Below are 26,289 nucleotides of genomic sequence, written 5' to 3'. Positions count from 1 at the left end.
TTGCGAAGATACCCACCTGCGTTTACGATTGTACTGAAAATACTTCCTTTGAGAATAGGCCGAGACAGGCGGACAGTTCAAGAGCAGTGATGGCTGCACCGAAATCACACCCACGAATGTTTTCGAATGCGCCGCTGCCGCCAGAGTTACCTGTGCTTGTACTTCTGCACCTTTGTAAGCTTTAGCATGCAACAACATGGGCTTGAGGACTTACATCTTCAGCACGCCGTACGTTCTGCCGGTCGATCTGGTTCCCAACACCAAGCAGCGTCGTACCAACAGCCCTCGATGCACCAATGACCGGCCTCAAGATCACCGTAGGCGCGTGTCGAACCAATGCAGCGGCGGCAGCACCAGGGTTGTTACTCTCCATGATCTCACCTTGCACAGCGATGAAGGCGTCTCGTGCGGTTAGCAAGTCGCGCTCCAGGTGCCTACGCGCAGACCGAAGGCCGGAGAACACGTTCAGCGGCTGATTTGCATAAGCGGAGATGGCTCGCTGCTCATGATTCTCACCCTCTTCATCGAGATCATGCCAACCCTGGTCAGAGGACACTCTACGTCCGACTCCAGGCCTGCCGGTCGGCGAAGCAGTTGCCGGCGATAGCAGGTTCTCTGCCCCTTGGAGCACATTCTGCGTTCCGATTGCGAGCTTGGCACCAAGGCGAGCTAGTTCGGAGGTGGTGGTCTTGCCAAACTGTAGCGCACCTTTCTGAATGCTTCTCACGATGCGGCCATCCTTCCTGTACTCGCGGATTGGTATTGCGACGACGTCACGGACCCCGCTACCAATGTTGACAAGACTGCGGACAGGCGCGAGCCCGGCGAGTACAGTAGGTAGCTGATTACGACGTATATCCGGCATCCAGATGTCGTTCAACGTCTTATGAATGGGTTCGAAACCTCTGATGCCGTAGACGATCGCATGCTTAAGGCGAATGTTTGCGGCATCGAGCGTGATAAGGTTCATTAGCTCGGTCGTGTGTCCAGAGCGCAGGCCGCCATAATCGAGGCGCTTCGGCTTGTAGTCTAGCTGGAGGTCCACGGTGTCCACCTCTAACCGTTGGATGAAGGGCTGCTCGCCTGACTCGCCGGCGGCCGATTGTTGCTCGTCCTTAAACTCGAAGAAGCGTGCCGTGAAGTCCAGCGCATCCTGATCGACGTGCAGTCGCAGCGGTAGTACTGTTACCTGGATGACGAGTTCCGTAGCAGAGTAGTCCTGCAGTGTCTTCACGTTGTGTACCTGGATGTGCGCCATTGGTTTTGCCATTTCTCTACCGCCTGAACCGTCTTCGAGGCTGGTCAAGAACTTGCGCCAAGTGGAGGTAGGCACGTTGTCAAAGATCTCAAAGTCTTGCACTCGGAGATCAACGGCCTGGAGGACGTCTACTGAATCGTGTGGAAACACAAGCACGTCCGCTGCGACACCCTTCAACTCGAAGGCGACTTTGTGTGCTTTGCTGCGCTCGAGCTTCAGCCTCCGACGGGGAGGGTGCAGCGGTCGACCTGATGCGGAGTAGGCGGTCGGGCGTGACTGGCCTGATACGGGCAAGCTCTCCGTTTCGCTGGCCATGTCATCGATGCCGCGATTGATCTGCCGACGCAGCTCCTGTGCGTCGTGATAAGCGGGCACGCCGACATAAATCGAGTTGAATAACAGATCGCCGATAACAGACTCCTCATCTTCTGGCTCTTGAGCATGCCGCCTTCTCGCCATTCGCTCCTCCGCTCGCGCCTCCACCTGCTCGACAGCTTGCGTAATGCCTTCGCGGGTGCGTTGCCAGTCGTAGCCGTCGTGTATGTTCCAGATGATGTGCGTGTCTCGTAGGCGAATTCTGAAAGGTAGCTTCTGCGTAATGTCTGTCATAGGCAGCTTGTTGCGATGTCCAGCAGTCGGCGCGGCGAAGCTGAGATCAGAACCCAACGCTTGCTGACCGCTACCAAGCGCGTCAAAGCCAAGATCCTCAAATTCGTACAAGTCCAGCTCGACAGGCGGGTCACCTGCCGCAGGCTTGCACTGCTTCACTAGTTCTCTCATCAGCGCCGCATCGCTTAGCCCTGCGTCAACCGGTGAGATGGTCATCTCGAACGGATCTTCTTCCAGCAAGCTTTCGACCGTCTCGCTAAAATCTTCACTCGGCCTGTCAGCTCCTGCTTGCTCTTCGTCGCCCAACAAGCCGCTTAACGGCTCGTACAAACTGGAGGTCATCTCTGATTCCGCGAGCAGGTTGTCAGGCTCAGTATCCATCCCCAACGCATCTCCGAGCGCATCGAAGTCAACATGGCTTGCATTGACACCCGCATCGTCCTCCACGTCAAACAGCATCTCGGCTGGAGCGGCTTCCGGCTTGGTATATGCATCGCCGGTGAAAGATGCCATCATATCCTCGATTGTCATGGGCTGCGTCAGATACTTCGGCTGCTTACTGGGAGGCGTAGGCGGCGCCAGCGCACCGAGTGTGGCGAACAGAGTCTGTGTGGAGTCCGCACAGGACTCAAGCAAGAACAGCTCGTTACTCACCTCGACACCGACAGCCTTCGACTTACCATCCTCCATATCGGTTGCGGTGACTGAAACTTTGGCGGACATGATTGAACCTACGGAAACGTATCTTCGCTTCGCAAGTGCCACGGACAAGCGAATGCTGGTGGTGGTATTACCGAGCACACCACGAGCTGGAGCACCGGACTCAGCTGCGCCGTTGTCCCGGCTATCCGTCACAAAGATGGCGGCCTTGCGCAATGCAAGTGAAGCACTAGTGGTGGTTTCCGGCGGCACAAGTGTCGTGAGCTTTGCGTCAGTCAAGACGAACAACACCTTTGACGGAAGCTTTTCTGGCGTAAAACCCAATGCTGAGTCGTGCACGAGAAGGTCAATATTGGTCTTCTTCACAGAGGGTGCTGGCGCTTGACTGAGCGGGCTGCTATTGGCGCTGTTCTCGCGCTCGAAGGCGAAATCAGTTACAGACTGCGCAAGATCTGTAACGACCTCTTCAGTACTGACGGCAGCCGGGTTGACCAAAGCTACGAGGATGGGAACGCTGTATTCGACGCACACATTGAAGAGTTTGACTTTGACAGTGGGCTCGGCTTCGTTGCCAAGCATGCGTGCCATAAGCATAGGTATGCTGCTGTCTCCACCAGCGAGCGGCACCAGAGAGTGTATGAGAGCTTCGCTACCACGAGATACGGCAAGATCGCCGACGGCTAAGGCGAGTAGGAACGGCAGACCAACATTGGCGCAGTGCAAGTCTTGTGCCTTAATGTTCAAACTACCAAACCTGTTACTGATTGGTATCTGCGCCTCGACATCTTGCAGTCGCACCAGTGTGAGGATGCCGGGCCGCTCATCTTCCGGCAGGTACTTCGCAACGGCGGACAGTTTGCTGAGCTCCTCGCCGAGTGCTCGCAGATCGTGCATGCAGTCGTACTCGCTTATCTTGGCCTTCACGCTGTTAACGGAAGCCCGGATGAGAGCGCCCTTTCTCCGCTGTCGCATCAGAGCGTCCACAATGATATCGTTGTCACTGTCATACTTGTCTTTCGAAGGTGTGAGCAGTGACAGCAGCCGCTCCAGATCCTTGTCATGCGGAGACAATAAGTATTCGACTTTGGTGCTGACAATGTCGACAGTTATGGGCGGGTTAATTGTGCTTCCATCATATGGACCGGAAACGATGATATGCTCCACTGTCGCCTTAGCGCCGGCTTCGCGATGGATTGCTTTGAGAGTCGTTGTGCGAACGTTGACGGCCGAGGCGGTGCCGCGCACAGTCATATCTGCTCCAGATATACGTGTATTGAGCTTGATCTCACAACCAGTGTTTGCGGCAGGCGGATCGCTCGCAAAGTGTACGCCTTTCGAAGGCTTGCCTTTCTTGGGTGAAGCAGGCATCGTCGACTCTGCCAACAACGAGCTGCTGAGCTCTAGCACACCACTTAGTCCGCCAAATGTGCTTAAGGTGTCATCCAAGGCAGCAAGGTCAAGTGTAAAGCGCAACGGTAGCGTGTCGAGATGCACCTCAACGACTGGTCTTTGATGCATCGTCGTCTTACTACCATCGTACCTGACTGCGACGTCTGGCGTAGCGTCCGTGAGCAGTGTCGATGTTCCTAGCGTACTTTGCCGGTCGAAAGCAAGGAGCTCACTGCCACTCAGCCAAGCCTGCAGGCGCCCAAGATGCAAGTCTGCTGTGTCAACGCCGTAGCTGAAGCAGAGCTTGCCACACTGGAGGTTGACCAGAGGTACGTCGTGCTCGGTTGGCTCTTGGGCGGCTAGCCGATCCATAAACGACAGCTGCAAAGATGCCAGACTCAATGACCACGATGTTGTACCGCTGTCGGAAGCGCTATTGGCTGGTGCTGGCTTTTGCGACTTGGGTTTGGCGCTATCTGCACGTCTACGAAGCGCTTGGTTGGTCGCAGATGCTATCGCATACAGGAGGCGGCAAGATGAGAGGTCGAGTGTGCCAAAAGCGCTGCCACCTTCAATCTCAAAATCCTCACTGCTGTCCAATGGACCAGGCACATTCGCAGATGCTGCTTGCGGGTCGCCGCCTACACGGTGCTCAGACATTGCGAGCGGGTCGTATGTGGTGGAATCAGCGTGACCTGAGAAGGCACCAGGCACACTGACTGCAATATTGAATGCCGTCACTGCTTGGTTTGGAGGTTTTATAACGCTGTCGTGCTGGACGGAGAACCATAATGACAGCTGATTAACATCAAGTAGCCTTTTCGCGGTCATGTTGTCATGCGTTTGCGAAGCCTCCTCATTGCGCGGTGTGCCTGCGCGTGGCGTAACGTTACCAGGCGCTTCCTCCCCGTCACTGTATGAACCACCAGTCGTTTCTGCGTCCATATCTCGAGTCCTGACTGTTTGTGCAGAATGCTGGAAACGCGGGACATCTGGAGAGACCGAACGTTCGCTAGATGTGCCTTCGGAGCCCCAGCCACCAGGTATCCTGATTGATGGCTCGTGGGTCATAGCACTCATGTAAAGACTCTCCGCTTCTCGGTGGCTGTAAACGCGCGACTGGGCCATGTCGTTAACTTCCGAGTCTGCCATGTCGGACGCGTCGTCTTCCGTATCAACGGAAAGGTTGTCTTGATCCAGGCTTCGCGCAGACGCCTGGAGCGCTGTACGTTTGTTGTCCATAGGATCCTCTATATCAAGTGCAGGGCCTGGCGTCAGAGCTTGATACATGCTGTGCTGGCTCTGGTCCATCATAGGCCATGAACCTGGGCTTTGCTGGAGCGTGCGCTGCTCTGGGCTCGATTGGTATCGGGGCCACGAGCCCGGACTGTGCAAGCTGCGGTCGTAAGGTGAGACAGCACGCCTAGCGCGTAACATGCTCGGACTTGCATCTCTCGACTGGTGTGGTCGAGGCGTAGATGCACGCTCGAGAAGCAAAGACTCAGGCAGATCGTCTTCGCTAGCCATAGAACCCCACAGGTCTTCGGCCTGAGCGTCACCGTTCTCATTGCTCTGCCGTGAACCCCAACTAACATTGTCATCCCCAAGTTGGATCTCGGATGCTGAAACCCCAGTCCTGCTATCTCTCATTGATTCATCAAGAATCTCGTCCGTAGCGACGGGTGCCGTCGTCCCAATAAGTAGCCCTGCAATCTCGGATGATAAAGCCGGTGTCGGATGCACGAGAGGAAGCTCCCTATGATCGCTGAAAGGCGCAGCCACATCCGAAGAGTGGCGAGAGTGCGCCGATCCCTGGCTTGCAACATCACTCTGTGGCCGCGACGACGCACGCGACGGAGCCTTGGAAAGCTGCGCAGCGACATAGGCGTCGGAAAGCAGATCCATGGTGACGTCCTGGATGTCGACATGACGCTTTCCATGCCGCCCATTCTTCGGACCAGCATGAGTGAGATCTTCCAGGGAGGCAGAGCCGATCCTCAGACGAAGCGTCACAGGGGTTGTGCACAAGACGTTGCCCGTCACGTCGGTCTCGAACCTCAACTCAATGTTCTTCACGCGAATCTGCAGCCCATCAATGCACCGTTGCAGATAGCCTGCCAAAAAGCCGGGCAGGCCAACAGGCGCTCCAATGCCGACATCGGCGCCTTCACTGCTTCCGGACGACACTGACTCTTCCAGGCGGTGCTTGCTGGCGGCCAAGGAGGCTTCCAGCTTCTGCCGCTCCTGAGGTGGCTCATCCAACAAGAAGGACTTTGCTAGTTCGTCCGTAGTTGGCAGGTGAGAGTCATCGTCCGTACCGCTGCCAGACTTTCTCCTTCTGTGAGTCTTGCGGTGCTCTGGGCTTCTCGTCCTGCTTTTCGAGCTTACCTCTCCGCCTTCAACATCCTCACTCTCGTTCACCAGGCGGACGTTGATCACGACGCCCTCAACATCAGCCTGTAGCGCCGCTTGGTAGAAGTCCAAGCCGAGGCTCAAACGTAGTGACAGCACCTTTGCTGTTTCTACACGCAACGCCGGTGGTAGCTGGAGTAGCTTGCAAATGCGGTCGACCTTGAGTCCTACGTTTCGAAGCTCTACCGCACTCTTCCTCCCGAAGGACGCATCGAAGTTGCTGGGGTCGAGCGCTGCGTCTTCGAATATGTCCAGTCTGCGGAGAGCGAACGGGATGATCTTGTTCTGCCACCAAGACATCGCCCTGTTTTCTTCCCAACCTAGGAAGCTCTGCTTTGCCTACAGCAGTGGAAGGGTTGTGCTATCTGTTACTCATGGACGAGGCGTTTGCCCTGCCAACAATTGCTGCTAGCGATGCGATGCTCATATTGCGTAGCGACAAGCAGCAACAGCAACAGCAGGCAATCGGTAGCTCGAGAGGATAGGCGTTGTCAGGGGGTAGATCTATAGGTGTAAGCAATAACCATGCTATCGAGGTCACACGCAGCGTCCGCCAGAGGTGACGATGATGGCACGCGAACCGCGCCGAAATGCCTAAGGCGCATTAGTCCCCGCAGATAAGTATGACTCGTGTGCATCTGGCTCTGAGTCTTTGCACTTCAGCTTGCCTTCTCTTCTCCCTCAAGCACCGTCCTCACCACCGCCGCGTTTCTTTGCTCACAAACAGACATGCCTGCCCAGCAGCAAGTCCTACAGCGCAAATGAGAAATTCGGAGGGATCTTCAACCTGCACGTTCAACTCGTGTTCAACGCGAGCTCTGGACAACTGCCCGTGAGGGCCTACCATGACACTCATGGTTGCACTTGGCATCAGAAATTACAGCCGTCCCTCCCGTCTCCGGACTCGTTCGAGAATGGTGATGGGTTGGCCCGGCTATGGGAGCCAGTGCGAAGATTGTCTGTACCTTGGTACGATGACTTTAGTGCAATACGCGGCGTTCTTGTGCCTCACTGCTTCTGTAGCAATACAGGGTAGAGGGTGCGCGAGTTCCATTCGATTCCGATTACCAGGTGAGGACGGTGGCTTCCATCTTTTTTGCCGTAAGTGATTGATATACAGCGTACAATATGACCGAGATGCTGACGCCCTTACAACCCTTCACTAACTGCGAAGCGTCACCAAGCTTCATCCCGTGCCCCGACCTAGACATCGTCTACACGGCGCCATTTCCCCCGCCCCATCTGAGGCTGTCTGACTCCTGTTGGCCTACCGTACTACGCGTTCTCTCCCTTGTCGAGTGCATACATCAAGTCAGTACCTGCTTGCAAAATCAGCAACCACGGTTACCGTGAACTGGCTTTGCGTAATAACGTACGCATGGTATGCTTAACGCCACTGACTACCTCCGCACCCTCGTGTATCAGTGACCGGTGTTGGAACAGCAGTATCCGGCCCGCCTTCGGCAGCACCTTCACTTCTTTGCTCATATCGCGCGAGTAGAACGTCGTGGAACCGCCGACCAACGGTACAGCTTCCGCTTGTTCACGCTCTTCTGGCAACATGGCCTGTATCTCCTTTCGCCTTGGACGATGATCGTTGAGGTAGAGGTGCAGAGTCACATAGCTTCTCTCCGATCTATCAGGAGTCTCGTAAGTTCCGTCACAGTGAGGTCGGACTAATGCTATAATCAGCCACTGAATCGGACTTGCGTAAGACATTACTTGCAACGACGTACAATATTCACCACCTGTGTACCGAAGAAAGCGCATTCTTTCGTTACAGCGAGTGAAGCGCCATACCTCGCTACTCGTCTCAGCTACATCACTCATCAATGATTACACGATCATGCAGCTCACCCTCGCTTCAGCGGGCCCTTGCCCACAATGCCTGGCGCATTGTCCAACCTCAGCACCTCCCGCACCTCAGGCACACTTTCGATACGACGGAAGATTCGAGACACCACATCGTGATCATCCCAGATAATCCTACCACAGCAGCGAATGTCTTCTATCATTGCCTGCTGTCCGCCACCAACATTGACCATGGCTCGTTCCCAGCCTTCGGTCGTGCTCGCTTCCGCCGCTTTGACCAAAGTCTCGCATTCGTCGTGGGTGAGCGCATGGTCGAGAACCACGGCGTATGCGCCATCGTAGCATGGCAAGCCTTGTTCAGTAAAGTTAACGCGGGATGCTGCAATATGCGCGGCTGGCTTTGCAAGGAAATCGTGCGAAAGCAGCGAAGGAGCCATTGTCGATAGCAGTCTGGTCTGGCAGCGTGCGATCATGTGTTAGTCTGAGAAGTAGCCATGTCGTGTTGCTACATTTGCGAATGTGTTTCAACCGCTGAATGTTGCCTTGTAACGCGAATCGTAAATGCACATGCACATGTGAGTCAGTCCGGTCTGGGCCGCAGTTTGGGGGCTGAGCTAGCGGGCCCTGCATGTCGCCACGCGCTCTGCATAATGCGATGCAGTAGACCTCCATATACCTCAAGGCGTGATGCTTTGTCGGTATAAACCCCATTGCAAGTATGGTAGCTGTCTTCAGAAATCGTTCCAGAGCCAAGCTTTGCGAAGCTGCTACCGTTCTTGAGCAGGCTCCGGCACAGCTAAGGTCGTGCTAAGACCTTGTAAAGTATGCGTTACTCCATCAATAACAGTATCAACTGCCACAGCAAGACAGACACCGTAGACCACGTGGCGTCGTGTGGGTATTGTGCAAGTAGTAGGTTGGGAAAGTGCACTCAGCGAGTATCGGCGTAGGTTTTCTACCTGATACTACTCGCAAGTGCGAATTCCGTAGCTTCAATGATCCGAATATACTCTCCTACAAGGATAACATGTCAGCATTAACTTGTCGCCTAGCAAGCAACGAAGGACTTATGGATCGTCACTTACCAGCCACTTTCCACCTCCGATCACACATTACTAACACCTCCTTCAACTCCGCCGCATGCTCCGCGCAGCTGGGATCCGAACTCTCCCGCACATACCACGCATAGTTTGCAGTAGCCTGGTATAGCGCATCCAGTACTAAGGGGCTCAACCGACCAAGGCCCACCCGCTCGGCAAAAGAGCGTATGCGCCGAGCAAGCGTGAGCGCTCCTGCAGAGAAGTCGCTTATACCTCGGATGGCCTCTTCTTGCATAACAACTTGCGTATCCGGGGCGTTGGGCACGGCGCGTTCGGTGCAGCTGTATGCGTCGAAGAGTTCAAGTATGGCGGAGTAGCATAACGCCATGCTGGTGCACAGGGTGGGGTGGGAAGGGTCGTCCGACTCGGCTTCTTCGGGGAGTAGCATGGCGAAGGCTCGCACGGTGCGGCTGAGTTGTAGTGCTTCTTCGAAGCGATAGTCGAGAGGTAGGCTCTTGTCGTTGATGTGGCGGAGGACTTTGCCGAGAAGGTGGCTCGCTTGGCATGTGCGCGCGAAGGGCGACGCGCGGATGGATGTTGAAGCGGATAGAGCTAGTGGGGCTGTTGCGAGCATCTGCCCGCGATCCCAGCTCGCGTCGTCTGTAGGGAGGATCGATGCGAGACTTGGATCTGCGCTTGCGAAAGGCTTACCCTTGTTGCCAATGTTGACGTAGCGGTCAAGCACTATGACGCCCCACCATACGCGCCTGCGCTCTTCTTGCTCGGTCCACGTGGTGGGCTTTGCGAGCATTTGCGGGACACTGCGCTCGTGAATGCCCATTGCGATGCCCAGTCGAGCGGCATGACCGATGGTTAAATACGCGGCTGGGTAGATGGCGTGGCCGGTTTCGTAGAGGCCAATCAACGCAAGGGCTTGAATCAGCTGGATGCTGAAGCCATTCTGCGCTTCGATGTAATGGTAGAAGCTCTTTACGTCTTGGTAAAGCTGGCTTTGTGGAGGCGTGCCGTCAGGGAGTTCGTTGCATGCGAGCTTCATTGACATGAAGAGCAGGGCAATGTCAGCACCTGGCTCGTGAAGAGGGTTTGACAGGTGTTGGTAAAGCCGAATTTTGGAGACGATGGGGAAGTAGGAGTGCACGGAGTCAAAGTAGTGCTCGATCATTGCTCTCAGTTCTGTAGAGCTTCCAAGACACGACAAAGCGCCTGGTGGTACTCGTACGTAGGGTGCCTGTATTTGGAAGCGTTCGTATTCGAAAGCGTTCGAGTCGAGGAAGAAGAGCGAAGGGAAGGAAGAGGGTCCGGGCCATGTTGATCCGGACTGGCTGCCGTTGCCAGTAGGTGAGAGAATGTCATTCGGCAGACTCCCGTGAGTTGGTGGGCCGTTGCTATGGAAGGCACTACTATCATCGCTGTAACTGCTGTTGGTGGCAACGTTGTTCCCACTCGTGCTGCTTAGGGCAGGATCGCGCGTAAGAAGATTGCGGAGCTCAGCAACTTCCTGTCGTAAAGCATTGAAGTCCTCAGGAGACGGTGCTGATCCCGCACGGAGTTCCTCGGTGTAGTCGCATGGACGGCCTATCCGCAAGCATAAACTACATGAAGGGAGCTATGTCGGAACAGTAAGCGAATTGCGGAGACTGATGCCGGCTCGAGGATTGACTCACTTGCTTATCGCACTTCCTCTTCTGCTTACGGCATGTCGCGCATGCCAAAGGGGCGAGTGGAGCATTACTCGCCGTCTGCGCTTGTGGGAAGGACGGTTCGATCTCCATCGATGCGGGTATATAGACCGCAAAGCCGCACCTGAAGCGCCCGAAGCGGCCGCGTGATAATGAGGTTGGAGCGGTCTATGGCGAGCGATTCAGTGCGGGTTTTGATGACGCCCGATCTGCTACCCTTTTTCCTGGCTCGACTTGATGAGAGATTTCTCATAATTGGTTGTACTCATCAATCTACGTGTGTGTGTGAGCGCAGTGTGAAGCGGCCGCTTGCCGATGACTCAGCCAAGCCACATGGCAGTCAGTCGCGATTGTAGGGCTTGTGCTCGCTATCGCCAACTTTCAGCCCACACGAGGGTTTAGCACGCCGTACTGACACATCAACAATGTCTGGTATGTCATATATTTACCTCTAACATTGCCCGCACACTCACTGACTCGACACAGCCAGCGGCCATGCGGAAGGCGGCAAGAAGTACAAGAAGTATGACTGGGATGATAAGAAGGACATCTGCTACAAGCTGTATGTCGAGGGGAAGAAGACCCCGCGAGACATCGTCAAGTACTTTGCCAACCACTTCAGCGTGCCGGAGAGTGAGCTTCCCAGTGCGCGCCTCTTCCGACGCCAGTTTCACGATGTCTGGCAATTCCCACCGCGCCGTCGGACCCTGAGCGCGGATGATGAAGCCGTCATCGTCGAGCGTATACGGCAACTATGGGAGCAAAACGAGTCCGCCGTGCGTATCGGTCAGATCCTGGATGAAGAAGGGTACGAGCTCGGCGACAACGAGTTTACCAAGCTGAGGAGACGCCATGGCTTTATCAGGCGAGGCATCTCAGGCTCCTACGACGTTACTACGAAGCCTAGCAAGCGGTGGAAGAGGAAGGCGGACGAAGTCGAGGACCAAGCTCAAATGGATACGGATGCTGTGAATGCTGCTACGTCGGCGGAGTTCTTGATGGCTATGCAGCAGCAGCCGCCGCCTGGGTTAACGCCAGATCAGCTCGCTCAGCGTCAAGCACATCTTGCACAACGACTTACTGACCTACATCGAGAGTCGGAAGCGAAGCTGGCCACCAGGAAGCGGAGACGTCGCATTCGTGGCTTCGGCTTTTTACCTGCAGACGAGGCGGGTATGGCGCCTCGCTACGATTCCGAGACCACCATCGACGAATGCAAAGCCTTCTTGCACCTCAGCAATGAGATGTATGTCACCATTCGCGACGACTACGAAGCCATTTGCCAGGATATGGGCATCGAGCGTAAGAAGACAACAATGGAAAGCGGCCTGTGGCAGGCTTCCAAGGACCGCCTGGTACGTGAGAACGTGCACTTATCAGCTATCATGCACCCACTGCAACCGAACCTGGATAGGAAGGCTGTAGCCATTGATGTCATATGCTCCGACGTCACGAAGCGGATGCGTGACAACAAGAAGAAGATGAGCATTGCCGATGCCAACAATGCGCTTGGTCTCAATCCGCTGGCGAGTAAGAAGCTTCGTAAAGCCTTCTACGACATTCTTGAGCACGACCACTACACCACCCGCATGGCCTGCGGTGAGGAGCATTGGAACGAGTTGCAGCAAGCCTGGCATAACTCTTCGCCGGTGCTGCAGAGCGTCATAACCGAAGGTGATCCGTACAAACTCCGCTGCGTCTATATGCTGTGTAGAGATGCTACCAAGCGCTACAATGACGATGGCGTACGGAGGGATCCAAGCAGGAAGCAGTATCAGCAAGGCACTGGACCTGGACCGGGCGCGCTGAGAGTGGGTGGCAAAGGCAAGAAAGCCGCGGCGACGGCTACCGAAAAGCCTCGCAAGAACAAAGCCACAGTCAAGAACGGCCTCTCCGGTCCTAGCTTCGGCATGGCTGTCGATCCAGCCCTGACCAACCCTTACCTGCCCGAACCGCAGCCTATACCCGCTTACTTCCGCCTTTCGCCGCAATCGAGTTTGATCGGCAATCACCCGCGTATGTGGCTCGGCAAGCTGGCTACCCGGACCCTGGCCTCTCTGCACGAAGCGGCGGCGAGTAAAGCAGGGGCGGCGACGGTCACGCGTGTGCAGGGTGTCATTAAGAACGAGGATGGGACGGAGGATAGCTATCAGATTGATGGGGATGATGAGCTAGATGTTTACTTGGAGGCGGCCGGGGACAAGAGTACGTTTCTGGTGTTGCTTGAAGGGGGGTATGCCTGAGCGCTATTGTGTGGCCGTACGAACAAGATTGCGGTGATGCAGAGTACGATTACTGAAGGCTGAATAAACGATCGATGCGCACGGTATAATGCATGCAGATACAAGCGTGCTCGTCTGTTAGTATAAGATACCCTGTTCCGGCGATAGGAATCTCTCGTCAAAGCGAGCGTTGGCGACATGCTGCTGTAGAAGTGTTACATACGATATTCTGGATGCTTGCTGCACAAGTCAAAGAAGCCGACGTTCAGGGTTGCTTGTCGCCGCAAGGGGAAGGGAGCGCGATCTCAATGCTGTAGTTGCCGTGTTGGCTACGCACCGTTTCCACCACCCTCTTGTGGCGTCGTGCGGAGAATGGGCGAGCTCTTCGCTCCAGCCTGCCTCCGATGATACCTTCTTAACGAGATCGCTGGACAACGTCGAAATGAGCCAGTCCGCATCTCGGTTGTCGCAACGGTGTCTTAAGCGACAGGATCCCACTGCCCTTGCTTACGGATATGATGCTACTGTCCCCATGGCGTGGTCTGCCGTGAGTGCCAGAACGGAGTATGATTGCTCCCCAGCCGTTATGTCCTTCTCAGCTTCTTGTCTGTCGATCAGCAGCCCAGAAAGATCCGCGAAAGGCATGCTAGTTTGACGCCATGACGGTCGGAAGGGTTGTCACTATCGGGGGACGCCTCCGGAGACTCCATGAAACATGGTATAATCCTATGTAGGCTGATGAAGCCTTCGCCACCCTCGCAGTGAAAACAGCGTCACCGCAAGCTCAGAGGACCCTCTGCACATCCCATTCTCAAAACGTGAAGAAAATACGACGAACCCAGAATCCAGCATTGTAACTTGGGTCGTGACATGTCGGCAATTATTGCTGGCTGGGAGAAGCTGAATTGTATCAGGTCGCGGTATGGAAAGGCTATCTCCATGTTGTGCAGAGCTGGTGGCGGCACATCTCCAAGCGCACCCGTCCTCAAGGCTAGAGCGGAATTGGGAAGTGGATGGAGGATACAGACAACGAAGGCAATGCTCACTCCGGAAGGTGGCGCGGAAGATGTTCAGACGGACAGGCCGAGCGAGGCGTTCAACGTCGAACACCATCACGCATCGGAAGACGAATCAGACGTGGATCCGGAGGTGGCTGCCGCAGAGTACACTGCCAACAATGCTGCGAACCTCAAGCCGTTTATCAGATCGGGCTTGAAAAAAATTTGCAAACATAAGGTCCCGTTCCGTCTCCTTGCCACAAGCTTTCATCCATAAGAATGCTGAAGGAGCACAACACGACTCCCATGACCGGTGTCTGGAAGAAGATGTGGCGCGGGCTGTCAGTGAGCGACAAGCTTGCTCTCGAGCAGCAGATCGTTTATACGGTTCATGTATGCACTCTGAGCGACGAGAAGTACATGGCCGAGGACCTTGAAGACGATGACCAATTCCGCTTGAAGTGGAGGCTGCGTCTGTTGTACCAGAAGCGTTTCGGCCATACAACCACGGTCATGAAGGTCACTCTTATCATGGACTACAGCACACTCACACCGAAGACGAAGATGCACGTGGAGGAGACCAAGCAGCACCCAGCTCCGGCGGAATTCTTGAACGACTATGCGGCATCGATGGGTGGCACGCACGCAGCAAGGGAAGGGCGAGTAATACTTGCCACGTTAGGGACAGAAGACTCGTGGTTAAGCGGCTCGGCTTAAGCTCGCGGACACGCATGGCACACGCAGAAGTCGAAGCCGGCTGTGTCAAGGAAGGAGTCTGTGCAGTCGCCGACATTTCTCAAGGCTACTCGAAGGATCTTGCCCATATGCTAGTCATGGACAACCATGTCGATGGTTGATGGATGCGACACTGGCTTCTGAGCTCGTTTCCCGGCCCGAACTGCTGTCCAGACTCCGGTTGGCTGGTTGACTGATGGTCTAATATTTACCTCCACCATCACGTACAAACGCGAATAATGGCCGCAAGTCTATGATATACGTTACTCTTCGTACGACCCCCGTCGTGGTTCCTGTACACACCTGCCCGCAAGCCTCCTATGCCGCAGCAGCAGCAGCAGCCTCCATCCCCTTCCATTCCTCGAGCTCATTCACGATCTCCGGTAACATACCCTCCACATCCTCCTCGCGCACGTTTAACGCTCCCGTGATTAGCCGCTTGTACATGAGATGTCTATCCTCGCCTTCACTCGCGCTTGCCACGTTCTGCACGAGAGCACGTATCAGCTCGCGGCGTTCGTGGTGGAGCTGTGTGATTTCTCGCGCCATTAAAAACTTTTCGCGGATCATCGCTTCGTGGTCTTCGGCGGCGATGTTCCGATCAGGATGTGGAGGTGATGAAAGGTTAGCCTTGATGAGCTCGCCGAGAGCGAAACGTTCTTCCTCCTCCGTGAGACCTTCGCATTCCCGGGTCAGCTCGTCCAACGCTTGGAGTAGTTGGTCGTCAGTTTCGATGCCGCCGGAAGTCTGCTCCATCTCCTTGACGCGGTACTCTTCCGCTTGCCGCCGCATGGCGTCCAGCTCCCCGTTCCGCATTGTATGGACTCGTTGCGCTTCCTGATGCTCGGCATCTTTGTCTGCGACTTGAGCGTCCATCGCGCTGGCCATGCTGCGGCCTTTGGTGATGACTGTGGGAAGGACGGAGGTTGTGAGGGTGAGCGCCGCTTCGGACCTATACACTTCGCTGGGTGCGCCGTTAGGTTGGGAGGAGATGCCATTGATTGGCAAGGAGGAGTGTGGCACTAGTGAGTTGAATGGTATGCTGTCGTTGAGTGGTTGGACTGCGCCACTCGTCGCTGATGGAAGGCCGTCGGCTTGGTAGGGCGAAGAGCTTAGCTGTCTGTTTCGCTCCTGTCGGCGGTAGTTGAGTTGTACTATTAGCTGGTCGGCTGTCTCGCCGCTGTGGTTGGGAATGTCTACTGCCGCGTTGCGACCAATCAGGCTCCGCACGCACTTTCTGGCACCATTTCTGGCGGCGATGGTGATTGCTGTGTCGCCATCACGATCTTGCTCGTTGAGAATGCGCTCTACCTGATCCGGACTGAGGACCTCAACCATCTTGTTAAGGATGCAATCCATGTAATAGCGCGCACAGTCGTACTTCTTCTTGCTTTGCGTGATGTTTGCGATTTGATGGAAGACGGTACGCCCAGTCAGCCATTCCTGCATGTTGACAGTGCGGACCAGCAACTCCGCGATCTTGTCCATGTTTCGCTTGTCGAAGCTGTTAGTGAAGATGACGCTGCGCATGAGCGGTGTCTCGCCCGTCTTGGTCTGGGCGTCTATGCTCGCGCCACGTCGGATCAGGTCTTTGACGACTTCGATGTCGGCCATCGCTGCACCCCAATGGAGGGCGTTGTGGCCTTTCTCGTCGATCGCGCGGTCCAGATTTGCGTTCGGCGGAGGCGGCGGGTAGGCAGGTATGGCGTCCATGGTGCCGTCTTGGAGCATGAAATAGTCTAGTAGATCTTCACCCCACAATGTGTGCTCGCGTTCGGCTTGTGACAACTGCTCCTCAACTCGCCTTCGCTTACGCGAGCCGCCGGTGTACTGCTGTGGCATATCGTACTCGTCGAACTGGGACTCTGAAGCTACAGCATCATCCTCCATGGTCTCGCCGTCTCGGACGTCAAGTCGCTCGTAGTCCTGCGCATGTTGATACATGGGAGCTTGCGGAGCTTTGCGCTGCTGCGGTGGCGCTCGTGGCGCCCTGGGTTTCGTGGATGCGGCGGTCTCATGCTTGGGAGCCGGCGGTGGACTGCGGTCACCAGGCACGAAGCTGAAGATGGGCATGAGCTTCTCGAGCACACCATTCTTGGCAGCTAGTGCCTTGCCGTCTTCCAGCGGGATCCACGTCCCTGGTGCCGTGGTATGCGATTAGCTTACGTACGTGGGTGCCGGCTGGGCTGAAGCGTACCTTGGTACTTTCCATAGCCGCCCTGTACCTTCTCATGCACGCCTTTCTGCACTTCCCGCTCTAAGATTCTCGTCCGCGCCGGCTTGTCATAGTCGGCGACCTTGAGGATATGCGTAGCATTGATCCAGTTGTCGGACCGTCGGCGCATCACATGATTGCCCGCGATATTGAACTCATATACTGGAACCTGACGCCAACATCAACATATGCTGCTTGCGCTTGGGCTTCGACAGTGGATATGCATACATTACTATATGTTGCTGCATAGATGGTCTGCCCGCCGCGGCCTGCCATGTTGCCCTTCACCCGTGCCCAAGCGATGCGTATATGTCGCAGTACGGTATAGTATGCGCTCCAATCAGCGACGCTCAGCGCTCGCAGTTGGTATGTTCAGCGAAGGTGTTGTAATGTTGGTGGAGGTGGAGGAGGGATGCGGCCGGCGTCTTGGGCCACTATTTGTACCTGCGATGGCGATGGCGATGTCGTATCCGTGCGGCGGATGGGTGACCGTGCGCCTTTCGAGAATGGAAGGAGCAGCGGCGGAGGGGAGACGCGTGGGAAGTCGCGTTGATGGCCCGGAGAATCATCCGGCCCGAGATGGGAGATGCCGAGAGCTGGACATGCATTGAATGCTTGCCGAACAGCGACTCGTGCTCGTGAAAGCAGTAACAGACGTAATGACGGTCGTGGAAGCTGTCAAGGAGGCCGTCGGGCTGGGCGATCATGGGTCAACAGCTACGGGGACAACAAGTACGTCGGCATCTTCTTCCACTACATGTACCCTTCAGTCCACCACTAGCAAGGAGGCTGCATACGGATAATGCGCCTGAGCGTACCGCGCGCCGATGAGGCCATCAGACGCTGACAGGCTTACAGAAGCCACGAGGGAGGAGATGTCCGCCGCCCGAGTACCCCTACCATACCGTGACTCCTGCGCCCACCTGCTCATCCCACTCAACAAATGCCGATACGATAACTATTTCATGCCGTGGACGTGTATGGTACGCATGGCGGTCCCTTTCGGTTCGCGGAACGCGCGAGTGTCAGTTGCTGATACAGGTCCAGGATGAGAGACACAGCTACGAGAAGTGTCAATACGACGAGTTTAAGCTGCGGGTGAAGAAGATGGACGAGATACGAGCAGAGAAGGGTGGTGCTCGAAGTAATTAAGCTAGCTGGTGGTACGGGCTCAAAGAAATCAAATCAGCACCAATCATCTCTGAGACGAAACGCCATACCGAAGCAAGCAAGAAACCTTTCTCCAGTCTCCGGTTATGCATTCTTGCAGCTCTCCGATGCCCCATCCCAATATCTGGGCTCTTGCCAAACCCTTAACTTCCCCGGAAGTATGAACTCGTTGTTCCGATACTTAGACAACTGACGCGTCTAGAGCTTATCCTCGCGCTCGCCACGTCCGTGGAAGACGACCGCGTCTTCATCCTCCGGCGGCGCAAGGGCCTCGAACCCAGGCAGCGCAACAGCTTCGGATTCGGGCACTGCAACGGCTTCTACATCAACTCGGTCACGCTCACCATCAGCCTGAGGCAAGTCGACTGCCGTTTCCTCAACAACTTCTACTTCAGCAGGCACATCTTGGACGGCTCCAGTGGGCGAGCCACTCCGCTGCTTCTTCTCTGCCACCGCACTCGCGGCCTCCGAAGATGCCTTGCGCTTGCCAAGAATGCTACTATCGAGATCAAGCGAGTCGAGCTCGTAGCTGTCGGCGTTGTTGGAAGCGTGGGTATGGTCGTCAGACTGAGTTGAAGAGTCCGCCGCCGCAGCATGCTGCTGCATCTCACTCACGAAATCGTCCAGCCCGCCCGCAACTTGCTCCGCAGCCTGCGTGTAACCCTGCCCGCCGTCGGTAAAGGCCGCATACCTATCTGGCCCGTCGAGAGGATTGCTCGTGTCGCCAAGATCATCGAAGTCGAGATGTCCTGGCAGAGCATTGGCTTGCTTACCCTCCATCTCTCTCATCACTGCGTCGACATCATAGTCATAGCCCTGCAACTCGTGTACTAGCTCATCAGTCAAGCCACCACCTTGGAAAGCAGCCTCATTCGCAGTCGTTACTTCATGACTGGCAAGCGGCGGCCCGAGCTCTTCCAAATCCTCTTCATCCTTCTTGGGAAGCGCGCCCTTCGTCCCATATGCCGGCGGCTGATAGAAGAAAGTCCGCTTGTTGAAGTCTGGGTCGTTGGTCGCTTTCAAGGCATTCCCAAAGTACTGCCACTTCCCATCGCCATCTGCCGGCGCATTGTGCAGCTCATCTTCACCCTCGGCAACGGGATGGCCACGCTCTGTCAGTGCCGGCGAGCCCGTGCTTTGTCCACGGTTACGCTTATCCTGCTTCAACTTGAAGTCTGCAAACTCGATGCGGTGGTCCCATTCTACGCCGGTTTTCTCATGGAAGATCTTCTTGAAGGCGTGGAGGGCGGTATGGTAGTTGCAGCCGATTGCGGCGATGATGTTGATTGAAGGGACTCTGAACGTACCGGCGTGGTGGAGGTTGGTAGCGTAGGTTTCGGGCTGCGTGTTCGACTCGTAGATCTGGAGCTTTCATTGTCAGACGCATCAGTGTATCTCCATTCTATAGCTCGCATTCGAGTGGTCATGGGGCTTACCGTCAGCGTGCACCGCTCGTTGCGGTTGAGCTTGAAGTCAACCTTGGTCAGTACGACCTCGTACGAAAAACCCGTGCAGTCTTTGAGTATGTGATGATTGTCAGAGAACAGCACGTTCTTGGCCTTCTTCGAGCCCCTCTTCATCAGAGCCTTCTCCTCCTCAGTCTTCCTGCGCTTCTCGTCATGTTCCTTCTCCTGCTTCGTCCGCACCTCCTCCTCTAACTTCTTTCGTATCGCCTCTCTATCCTTCGTTGCCATTGCCTCAATCTTGCTTTTCTCCTTCGGATCGAGGTATTGTTCGGTGTGCTCCATGAAGACGTCAGCCAGGATGTGCGCCTGTGGATTGCTGACGCTGCCACCACCGCCCTCCTTCTTCTTCATCTCCTGATCAACCTTCTTCTGAACCTCCCTCGCATCACGATCTTTCTTCTCCCAGCTGTAGAATTGCTCCTTCTCGCGCTTTGAGTCCCGCAACGTTTTCTCAAGCCACTCTGAGCTCACGATGCGCAGTCGCTGATTGGCTTCGCGAGCTTTGATGGCTTCTCGAACGACTTCGCCACGCATCTTCCATCGCTTCTCGTCGCATACGACGTGAGTGGTCTTGTTGGTGAATTTGCTAAGCATGCGACCACCGGCCTTAGTGATCCATGACTCGACTTTCTGCTTAGTCCAGCCTGCCTCGGTGAACTCGTCGATGGGCCAGACAACGGCGATAGCCGTATTCTTCAAAAAGCCGTTCGGCATAGTGACGATGTTCTGTGGATTACGGCTCCTTGGCAAGAGAGCAATTGTCGGATCCGGTAGAGCCGGTGGTGGTGACTGAGAGCGCTACAGAAGATGTTGATGGTACGTGTTGGTGGATCATGCTAGAAGCAGTGTGTGCGTCAGTGTTGCAGTGGCAGAGGTCAACATTTAAGCTTGCGCAACCTCATATAGACCCGTCACGTGGTTGAAATGGCTGCCTAATCACGTAAGACCGTATATGCAGCTTGTGAGAAGTGAGGTCGTGGCGGGTGGTGTTCGTCTCACTAAGGTCGCGCAGGTAGACGCAGGGACGACTGTAGGGACCGTTGCATCCGGATGCCAACCGAGTTTGGCATGCTAACAACGGGCTCAGATCGGGTGGTGAGTAGAGCCGCCAAGTACATTGTGGGACCTCAGCGTAATGCCAGTACCTAGGTGCCAGACTCTACTTCCTTCGCAGCAGCAATAAACCTTCGTATGCTTTCCAGATCTTGCTCTCCATCCGTCTCAACACCGCTACTCACATCGACACCTGTCACACGGTCCGCCATGTCACCCAATGACCGTACCATCTCCGCCACGTTCGCTGGAGTAAGTCCGCCAGCAAGCATCACCTCCAATCCACCATGCTGCTGCAACACAGTCTTGACGTTCTTCACCGCCAGTTGCTGGCCTGTTCCTCCCGCTCCGGAGTCTAGTAGTGGTATTGCATGATAGCCTGTCGTGGCAAGCTCGGCTTCTCCAGGCTTAAACGCTCGCATGACTGGTACGGGAATGAGGCTTGCCCACTCGATCGGCTCGGAGCCGTGTAGCTGTACAATATCTAGATCTAGCAGCTTTTGCTGCTCGAGAATGTATTCGAGGGGCTGGTTCTGGAAGACGCCAACGAGAAGGGTGCGTTTGGGATGGTGAAGGTGATGTGCCCCAGTGTGCCTGAAGAAGCTGGTGGCTTTTGCTTGTGAGGCTGTCTCACTGTTGCTCGAAGATGTGGACCGCTTCGGCGTCTGATGTACGACCTTCGAGATTTGAAATGCTGTCTCTGTGCTGACACACCGCTTCCTATGTGTTGCAAGTATCATGCCAATGAGGTCAGCTCCAGCTTCGATAGCTGTCTTCGCGGCTTCGGCACTTCTGGTACCACAGATCTTGACAAGTAACTTCCGCTTCGCCGCTGACTTTGTTGCTGCCTCGCCACTGCCAAGCAACTGCGCGATGAAGGTTGCAGTGTCTTTCGCGCGCATAAGCGCCTCACCTACAAGCACAGCACCAACACCATTCTCCTGGTACGGCTTGACGTCCTGCGGCCCAGCAATGCCGCTGAGTGCGCACAAGATGGTGTCTTTGCTGACCATTGTCATAAGCCGGGTAGTTGTGTCCATGTCGACATCGAACGTCGTGAGGTTGCGGTTGTTGACGCCGATGACTTTCGATCCCAGCTTTACTGCGACCTCCATCTCCTCCACCGTATTGACTTCCACAAGAGGTTCCATGCCCAGTGATTGCGAGTACTTGTACAGCCGCGTCAGCGTTTCTACATCAAGCATCTTCACGATTAGCAGTACGGTGTCAGCGCCGGCGAGCCGCGCTTCGAGAATTTGATACTCCTCGAACACGAACTCCTTGCGGAGCACAGCAGGCCGGTTAGGCATGCCACTCAACGCTTGGCGTACTGATCGTAGGTCATCTATGCTTCCCCTGAACCATTCGGGTTCTGTGAGTACGGAGATGACACTCGCTCCAGCTAGTGCGTATGTGCGTGCTTGTGATGGCGCACAAGCCGAGAGAGAGATGATGCCCTTTGATGGAGATGCGCGCTTGATCTCAGCCATGAGCGAAAGCTTGTATGGTGACTGTCGCAGTCTGTTGGGGAAGGATACGAGTGGTGGCGCAAGGTCGAGCTCGTAGGCTGCTTGCAGATCTTCTGGTCGCTGGGAGGGGATATGTTTCTGTGCCGCCACGGCAATCCTACGGTGTGCGTAGATGCGCTCAAGGATCGATGTCTTCTTATCGTCAGTAGAAGAAGCACCGTTCGTGTGTACGGATACGCCATTCGTGGCAGCGTGCTTGTTGTGCTTCTGCAAGCGTTCGTTCTCCGCCCAAGTGCCGCCTTGCATTCGCAGGAAATTCTTGAGCATGGTACGGCCTTCTGCAGTCAGGATGCTCTCAGGGTGGAACTGCACACCTTCAACAAGAAGCTCTTTGTGCCGCACACCCATGATGACACTTTTGCCACCGTCCGGACCGGCAGCGATCCACGAAGACACTTCCAAACAGCTCGGAAGCGTGGGATGCGTTCCGGCCAAGGAGTGATACCTCGTCACCGGAAGGTCTTGTGCCAGACCATGGTACACACCCTTGCCGTCATGCCGCAGAGGGCTCGTCTTGCCATGCAGAATCTCACCCGTTTGCTCTACGACACCACCAAAAACGGAGTAGATGCATTGCTCGCCCATGCAAACACCAAGAACGGGTATCTCACCCGCGAAGTGGCGAATCGCATCCTTGCTGATACCAGCGTCGGTCTCCGGATGGCCTGGTCCTGGACTGACCACAAGCTGGGTGGGCTTTCTTGCAATCAGCTCGTCAAGAGAAATTTCATCGTTGCGAATGACCGTTACGTTAGCTCCTTCCAGTACAAGGTATTGGTAGACATTCCAGGTGAACGAATCTGCAGACGTTCAGTATCGTTTGTGAAACGGCGACTCGAACGCAGTCTCACCGTAGTTGTCTAGCAGGAAGACATTCGAAGCTGACGATATAGGTGCGGCAGGAGATGGATGCTGTGGGGAATGATCTATCAAGTCCAAAGCCGGCATCACGAACCTCCGATCAAACGCTTGTTCGAGATGGGGTGATCTTAGAAAAGGAGACAAAAATCATACGGACATGGAATCCTTCGAGTCATGCATGTGTCGAAGGGGCAAGACTTAGTGGCGTGGGGTGTGGCGCAGTCGGTGCGGTGGGCTTACGTGAGCAGGATGCACGGTTCGCGAAGAACTTCAGACGACAAAATACTCAATTGAACGATCGTGGGAAGATCCTAGCGATACAGCGCAGGTACGTATGGAATATCAGAATCTCTTTTGCATGATGACCTTATAGAGAACCGTTGCGATTGACTGTCTGGCTTCGGCTGGCAGCATGATCGTTGAAAGGAATTTGAACCTGATCTGCCTCCCACAATACCCCTAAGATCCTGCTGTAAGCCAGTAAGCAGCACTTGCTGACTACATTGCGAAGGTTGCGGATGTCGGCGTGTGTGATTCGTCGACTACGACCGTACCTGTTCCACGGCTTCGAGCGATCCCAAGGCCGCGCCTTCTCGTGCGGTGCCTGGTTGCGAGATGACTCGGACTCAGGCCGGAGAAGCGCGTCGCATGACTACGTGAAGCGTGTTTCACAGCTACAGAGTTTCAAGAAGCTTGAGGAATGCTATCCACGCTTACCCTTCGGGTTTCCTGAGTCTCGTGTGCCCATATCGGACTTTAGGAGCCGGTATGACGGGATGTTGGAGGCTGGCCAGACTGTCAGGAATAGCGTAGACTCTGCTGGCAATGGCCCACTCATCGTAGCCGGTATGCTCACCTCGATCTCAGCCCCGAGTCGCAGATACTAACGGCTTCAGGTAGGATTCGTTCGGTGCGCACTGCAGGCAACAAGCTAGTCTTCCTCGATATCTACGACGGATCCGCGTCTGTGCAGGTGGTAGTCGGAATCGGTCTTCTAGATGAGGCCGGCACCCAAGAGGACTGCTCCAAAACCTTCAAGGACTTCACTAGAACAGTGCGCAAAGGCGACTGGTATGCTTCCACCGGCTGGCCGCACAGGACCCGGCGGGGTGAGCTGTCTCTCCTTGCTACCCAAGTGCCTCAACTCCTCTCACCGTCTCTGCACCAGCTACCAGAGTCTCTCGAGGATGCTGAGACCCGAGCACGGAACCGGCATGTTGACATGCTCGTGAATCCGGTTTCCACACTCCCACTCCACGTGCGACACCATATCGAGCAGTGCATGAACGCCTTCTTCGACGACCGCGGCTTCATCAAGGTAAGCACGCCTTTGCTCACCGCGGGAGCTGGTGGCGCCGTAGCTCGACCCTTCGAGACCGAAGCTACGGAGCTGGAGGGTCAAAAGCTCAATCTTCGGATCGCACCGGAGCTTTGGCTGAAGCGGCTCGTCGTTGGAGGGATGGACAAAGTCTACGAGCTTGGTCCGGCGTTTCGTAATGAAGGGGTGGATGCCACGCACAACCCAGAATTTTCAATCTGCGAGTTCTATGAAGCATTTGCTACCTTGGACGAGCTTATGCTGAAGACTGAGCAACTACTCGGCGCTTTGCAGGAGAGGTTTACCACGCTGAGGAGCGGAGCGCTGCAAAACTTGCCCGCTCTGGCCGTCAACCTTATCGGTTCATACCAACGTCACGAATTCATACCGACGCTCGAACAACAGATGGGCCGCCCACTCCCTGACCTTCTCTCACCCTCCGCACACAAAGATCTCCTCGCTATTTTCGCCTTCAAAGGCATAATAACTCCTGAGAATGCGACAATCCCTCGTCTCCTGGACGCTCTAGCTTCCCACTACCTAGAACCTCTTTGCCACAACCCGACCTTCATAACCCACCATCCCGCCGCTCTCTCTCCGCTTTCCAAACAAGTCGTCTGCCCCACCACGGGCCAAACTGTGGCAGCCCGCGCCGAGCTTTTCATCAAAGGCCGCGAATACGCGAACATGTACGAAGAGGAGAACTCACCTTTTGCACAACGCCGGAAATTCGAAGATCAGCTCAAGTACCGTGCCGAAGATCGCGAAGGCGGAGAGAGAGACCTGAAAGGTGAGGTGGACGAAAGCTATCTTGAGGCTTTGGAATGGGGGTTGCCGCCTACGGGAGGGTGGGGATGTGGGATGGATCGTCTTGTAATGCTGTTTAGTGGGCGCGAGAGGATTGGCGAGGTGCTGGCGTTCGGGACGCTGAGGAATGTTGTAGGGTTGGGAAGGAAGGGGCGGTAACAGAAACCCTTGATGGAGTAAGATTCAGCCGCAGAGGCGGTTGCCATATCACCGTAATATGCGCTCCGCCTTAATGGTTTCCGCCGTACTCAGCCAACACCTTCTCGAGCTCCGCCACCTCGGCATGATCTCTGGTGTGGCTCATGCGATGACACCACTTCAGCTCTCCACCTTGGAACAACCACTCGCCGCCATTCTGCTTGAAGTCCCCTCCCTTTTGGCCCGTCATCCCGCCTACACCGTTCATTAACACGTTCCACAAGCCTGTCACGGCCGTCTGCGCCAAGCCTGTCGTCATGTATGCTGGTGGACCTTTGTCCCCAAGGCTCAAATTGTAGCTCATGCCCAGCTTGATGTACAGTTGCCTACTCGGATCGGCGTACATCGGGAAGGAGCAGCCAGTCCGTTTGCGGTAGTCGGGGATGGTTTTGTGGTCCCCACAGCCGATGATGCTAAGCGTGAAGGGCGGATTATGGGTGGAAGGGGAAGGGAAGGTGCGAGTGAGTGCGCGGGTGTACTCTTCGCAGTTACCGCAGAAGAAGTGGCGGATGAAGACGATGAGGTGGACTGGTGACGTTGAATTGTTGGTGCCGGACTCGGTGAGTTGACTGAACGGTGTGTCTTTGCCGTGCTCGTCCTGCAGTACCATCGCACCAGCTGCCTGGAGAGTATCATGGGAAGGGTGAGCGTAGAGGTCCATAGCCTCCGTATCCCTATCCTTGGCCATACTGTGCTTCTTGGTATGGGTTTGGACTGTGCGATGATGGCATACGCTTGGGCTGGCGTACATAGACCGTGGTATAGAGGGTAGATGTGGAGGAGACAGTTGGAAGGTGTACTTTCCCTTTCTAACGATAACGTCGTTTGATGAGCTAT

General features: G+C 55.4%; 11 protein-coding genes across 11 annotated transcripts; 4 read left to right on the top strand and 7 right to left on the bottom strand.

Annotated features, from left to right (window-relative positions):
* Positions 1 to 102: 102 nt before the first annotated feature.
* BAUCODRAFT_84209 (uncharacterized protein) lies at positions 103 to 6,628 on the bottom strand (the record flags this gene model as incomplete). The annotated part of the gene is made up of 6 exons (XM_007675601.1): positions 103 to 1,860; positions 2,137 to 4,191; positions 4,399 to 4,851; positions 4,900 to 5,035; positions 5,546 to 6,192; positions 6,235 to 6,628. The coding sequence occupies 6 exons, from the start codon at positions 6,626 to 6,628 to the stop codon at positions 182 to 184; spliced, it is 5,364 nt and encodes a 1,787-aa protein (XP_007673791.1). The 3' UTR covers positions 103 to 181.
* Positions 6,629 to 7,603: 975 nt separating this feature from the next.
* Positions 7,604 to 8,577, bottom strand: BAUCODRAFT_119900 (uncharacterized protein; the record flags this gene model as incomplete). The annotated part of the gene is made up of 4 exons (XM_007675622.1): positions 7,604 to 7,647; positions 7,705 to 8,004; positions 8,065 to 8,132; positions 8,186 to 8,577. The coding sequence occupies 4 exons, from the start codon at positions 8,575 to 8,577 to the stop codon at positions 7,604 to 7,606; spliced, it is 804 nt and encodes a 267-aa protein (XP_007673812.1).
* A 518-nt stretch (positions 8,578 to 9,095) lies between these two features.
* Positions 9,096 to 10,973, bottom strand: BAUCODRAFT_145643 (uncharacterized protein; the record flags this gene model as incomplete). The annotated part of the gene is made up of 3 exons (XM_007675621.1): positions 9,096 to 9,154; positions 9,226 to 10,807; positions 10,866 to 10,973. The coding sequence occupies 3 exons, from the start codon at positions 10,971 to 10,973 to the stop codon at positions 9,096 to 9,098; spliced, it is 1,749 nt and encodes a 582-aa protein (XP_007673811.1).
* Positions 10,974 to 11,305: 332 nt separating this feature from the next.
* BAUCODRAFT_21966 (uncharacterized protein) lies at positions 11,306 to 13,123 on the top strand (the record flags this gene model as incomplete). Its single annotated transcript, XM_007675244.1, has 2 exons — positions 11,306 to 11,312; positions 11,367 to 13,123. The coding sequence occupies 2 exons, from the start codon at positions 11,306 to 11,308 to the stop codon at positions 13,121 to 13,123; spliced, it is 1,764 nt and encodes a 587-aa protein (XP_007673434.1).
* A 424-nt stretch (positions 13,124 to 13,547) lies between these two features.
* Positions 13,548 to 14,512, top strand: BAUCODRAFT_374180 (uncharacterized protein). Its single transcript, XM_007675620.1, has one exon. The coding sequence runs from the start codon at positions 13,973 to 13,975 to the stop codon at positions 14,375 to 14,377; it is 405 nt and encodes a 134-aa protein (XP_007673810.1). The 5' UTR covers positions 13,548 to 13,972; the 3' UTR covers positions 14,378 to 14,512.
* Positions 14,513 to 14,758: 246 nt separating this feature from the next.
* BAUCODRAFT_30837 (uncharacterized protein) lies at positions 14,759 to 17,553 on the bottom strand. Its single transcript, XM_007675275.1, has 3 exons — positions 17,279 to 17,553; positions 17,033 to 17,219; positions 14,759 to 16,973 (listed from the first exon to the last, which is right to left on the bottom strand). Exons 1-3 carry the CDS (start codon positions 17,324 to 17,326, stop codon positions 15,154 to 15,156), a joined length of 2,055 nt encoding a protein of 684 aa, XP_007673465.1. The 5' UTR covers positions 17,327 to 17,553; the 3' UTR covers positions 14,759 to 15,153.
* A 156-nt stretch (positions 17,554 to 17,709) lies between these two features.
* Positions 17,710 to 18,202, top strand: BAUCODRAFT_119896 (uncharacterized protein; the record flags this gene model as incomplete). The annotated part of the gene is made up of 3 exons (XM_007675619.1): positions 17,710 to 17,759; positions 17,901 to 18,033; positions 18,098 to 18,202. 3 exons carry the CDS (start codon positions 17,710 to 17,712, stop codon positions 18,200 to 18,202), a joined length of 288 nt encoding a protein of 95 aa, XP_007673809.1.
* A 966-nt stretch (positions 18,203 to 19,168) lies between these two features.
* BAUCODRAFT_64611 (uncharacterized protein) lies at positions 19,169 to 20,400 on the bottom strand (the record flags this gene model as incomplete). The annotated part of the gene is made up of 3 exons (XM_007675514.1): positions 19,169 to 19,236; positions 19,330 to 19,582; positions 19,657 to 20,400. Coding segments are annotated over 3 exons (1,065 nt in total), but the record flags the coding sequence as incomplete, so codon positions are not given.
* Positions 20,401 to 20,831: 431 nt separating this feature from the next.
* Positions 20,832 to 23,216, bottom strand: BAUCODRAFT_65885 (uncharacterized protein; the record flags this gene model as incomplete). Its single annotated transcript, XM_007675587.1, has 2 exons — positions 20,832 to 23,068; positions 23,120 to 23,216. The coding sequence occupies 2 exons, from the start codon at positions 23,214 to 23,216 to the stop codon at positions 20,832 to 20,834; spliced, it is 2,334 nt and encodes a 777-aa protein (XP_007673777.1).
* A 223-nt stretch (positions 23,217 to 23,439) lies between these two features.
* BAUCODRAFT_128939 (uncharacterized protein) lies at positions 23,440 to 25,413 on the top strand (the record flags this gene model as incomplete). Its single annotated transcript, XM_007675618.1, has 2 exons — positions 23,440 to 23,975; positions 24,026 to 25,413. Exons 1-2 carry the CDS (start codon positions 23,648 to 23,650, stop codon positions 25,411 to 25,413), a joined length of 1,716 nt encoding a protein of 571 aa, XP_007673808.1. The 5' UTR covers positions 23,440 to 23,647.
* A 94-nt stretch (positions 25,414 to 25,507) lies between these two features.
* BAUCODRAFT_51664 (uncharacterized protein) lies at positions 25,508 to 26,140 on the bottom strand (the record flags this gene model as incomplete). Its single annotated transcript, XM_007675473.1, has 1 exon — positions 25,508 to 26,140. A coding segment is annotated over one exon (633 nt), but the record flags the coding sequence as incomplete, so codon positions are not given.
* Between the last annotated feature and the right edge of the window lie 149 nt (positions 26,141 to 26,289).

The sequence above is a fragment of the Baudoinia panamericana genome (assembly GCF_000338955.1).
Source record: "Baudoinia panamericana UAMH 10762 unplaced genomic scaffold BAUCOscaffold_3, whole genome shotgun sequence".
Taxonomy (NCBI): Eukaryota; Fungi; Ascomycota; class Dothideomycetes; order Mycosphaerellales; family Teratosphaeriaceae; genus Baudoinia; species Baudoinia panamericana.
This window is presented reverse-complemented; position numbering and strand designations above follow the sequence as displayed.